The 1,853-nt window shown below is 33.1% G+C and overlaps 1 protein-coding gene across 1 annotated transcript; it reads right to left on the bottom strand.

The window, feature by feature from the left end:
- Positions 1 to 227: 227 nt before the first annotated feature.
- On the bottom strand, positions 228 to 1,415 carry LOC104820606. Its single transcript, XM_010551116.1, has 3 exons — positions 1,269 to 1,415; positions 1,077 to 1,172; positions 228 to 670 (listed from the first exon to the last, which is right to left on the bottom strand). Exons 1-3 carry the CDS (start codon positions 1,344 to 1,346, stop codon positions 416 to 418), a joined length of 429 nt encoding a protein of 142 aa, XP_010549418.1. The 5' UTR covers positions 1,347 to 1,415; the 3' UTR covers positions 228 to 415.
- Positions 1,416 to 1,853: the final 438 nt, after the last annotated feature.

Genomic DNA, 1,853 nt, shown 5'->3' with positions numbered 1-1,853 from the left:
TCTTTGTCTGTATCATCTGTATCGGTTATCACTTTCCACCTTCATCTTATCTCGGGATGTCACAATGACTCTGCATAATTATTATATAACAAACGGGTATGTTTTCAATTTCATATTTTTTTATTACAGTCAGTGACATGCCTACTTTATATATAATTGGGTATGCGACTCCATTTATATAATAAAAAAATTAATTTATTATAAATTTTATAAATTTTCAAACAAAATTGATAAATGCCTCTGTAATAAAATTAAATTTGTCCCTACGAAATTACATGTATATTACTATGGATCCGTTTACAAATTTTTCTAGATCCGCTACTGATTACTAGACATAGGTCGGTTCTTTATCAAAATAGGAAAATTATATCTTCGGTTTCTCTCTCTCTCTTCCAATATTACATTTCATTCTCTCTCACCCATTTGGCTTTACAAGCGCTTGAACGAGGATTTGGGTCATATAATCAACATCCCACACCACCTTTGCTCCTTGGTCTCGGGGTTCAACAATGGCTTCCATGGAGAATGAGCCTTGGCATGAAACTCGTGCTTGAATCACTTCCAATCCCATTTCCTCAAATGCTTCAAGAACTTGCACGAGCTTATGCCCTCCCCTTTGGCATCTTACCTTTACTTGGAACCTCTCCTCAATCTTCTCCACCTTCACTTCCTAATTAATATACCCATATGACCACATATATATACACACCGATATATTTGGTATAATTGTGTAGAGTATATACAGTTTGTAAGTATCTTACTCAAACTTATGGATGTATTGGTGCTACATGTACGTATGTATGTATATATATATGTATGTATGTATGTATGTAAGTTTATTACCCATCATGTGGACACTTTCATACCCTTTATTTTTCTTCTAATTTTTGTAACAACCTCAATATGTATGTATGTGTGTGTGTGTGTATGTATGTATGTATGTATGTATGTATGTATGTATGTATGTATGTATGTATGTATGTATGTATGTATGTATGTATGAGTATGAAGGAAGCTAGCATAGATTAGTTTGTAAGAAAAAAAAAATGTATACTTGATCATGTTAGAAGACAAACCTCGAACTCATATTGGTTCTTAATCTGATTCAAGGCTTCGATCTTGAGTTTGAGCAATGATATGTATAATACGAGTGCCTCTCCGATCACCGCTTTCTGTTCACAAATCCATTTTCGGTAAACGTAACAAGATATACGTACATACGTATATATACGTGTATATATCTATACATATAAGTATATTGCATTTACAAGTTTGCAGTCAGAGAGATTTGTCGGAAAATGAAGCTTCCTGCGTTTTGCACTGTTCTTCTCCTTCCTAGCCACCATGTTTTCGAGCTTCTTGAAAGATCTCTTTAGCTTTTTTTTTTTTTTGGTGAAAAGGGTGTGAGATTTTTTTTTTTTTTTTTTTGGTGATGGTGTTATTGTCTATATATAGAATCAAGAAAGAGGGATCACAGTTAGAAAGAGATACATCTCGGGATCTCTTGTTCACACGTCTATCTATTCTCTTTGTCGTGTAGTAAACCAAACAATTAGGAAATTAGAATCCTAAACCAATGATTTTATTATGGGGTTTGGCCACATATTCTCATAAATATCTAAGAAAAGGGTTTGATATATAATAGAGAAATACTTGGAGAATCGTTTGATTTTTCATTATTTAAATTAAACGATTACAATATTTATATATACGAAATATAATCTTATTGTGATATTATACGGGTATCGATAAGGGTGGAAAGTGATCGTTGATTCAAAAGTATATACACAATCAGCGGTAGACACGGTGTCTACGAGGCTTTTAGGTAGAAATGGCAAATGGAGGAATCGAAC

Source organism: Tarenaya hassleriana, unplaced genomic scaffold, assembly GCF_000463585.1.
Source record: "Tarenaya hassleriana unplaced genomic scaffold, ASM46358v1 Cleome31, whole genome shotgun sequence".
Taxonomy (NCBI): Eukaryota; Viridiplantae; Streptophyta; class Magnoliopsida; order Brassicales; family Cleomaceae; genus Tarenaya; species Tarenaya hassleriana.
The sequence above is the reverse complement of the archived record's forward strand: the minus strand, read 5'-3'. Positions and strand labels throughout refer to the sequence as shown.

Bases quoted from the DNA above. Each gene is read 5' to 3' on its own strand.
- LOC104820606 (XM_010551116.1), bottom strand. From the start codon at position 1,346: ATGGTGGCTAGGAAGGAGAAGAACAGTGCAAAACGCAGGAAGCTTCAT. The intron at 1,173-1,268 runs GTAAATGCAATA...ATTTGTGAACAG, and splicing joins ATCTCTCTGACTGCAAACTT to AAAGCGGTGATCGGAGAGGC. The intron at 671-1,076 runs GTTTGTCTTCTA...TATATTAATTAG, and splicing joins AGAACCAATATGAGTTCGAG to GAAGTGAAGGTGGAGAAGAT.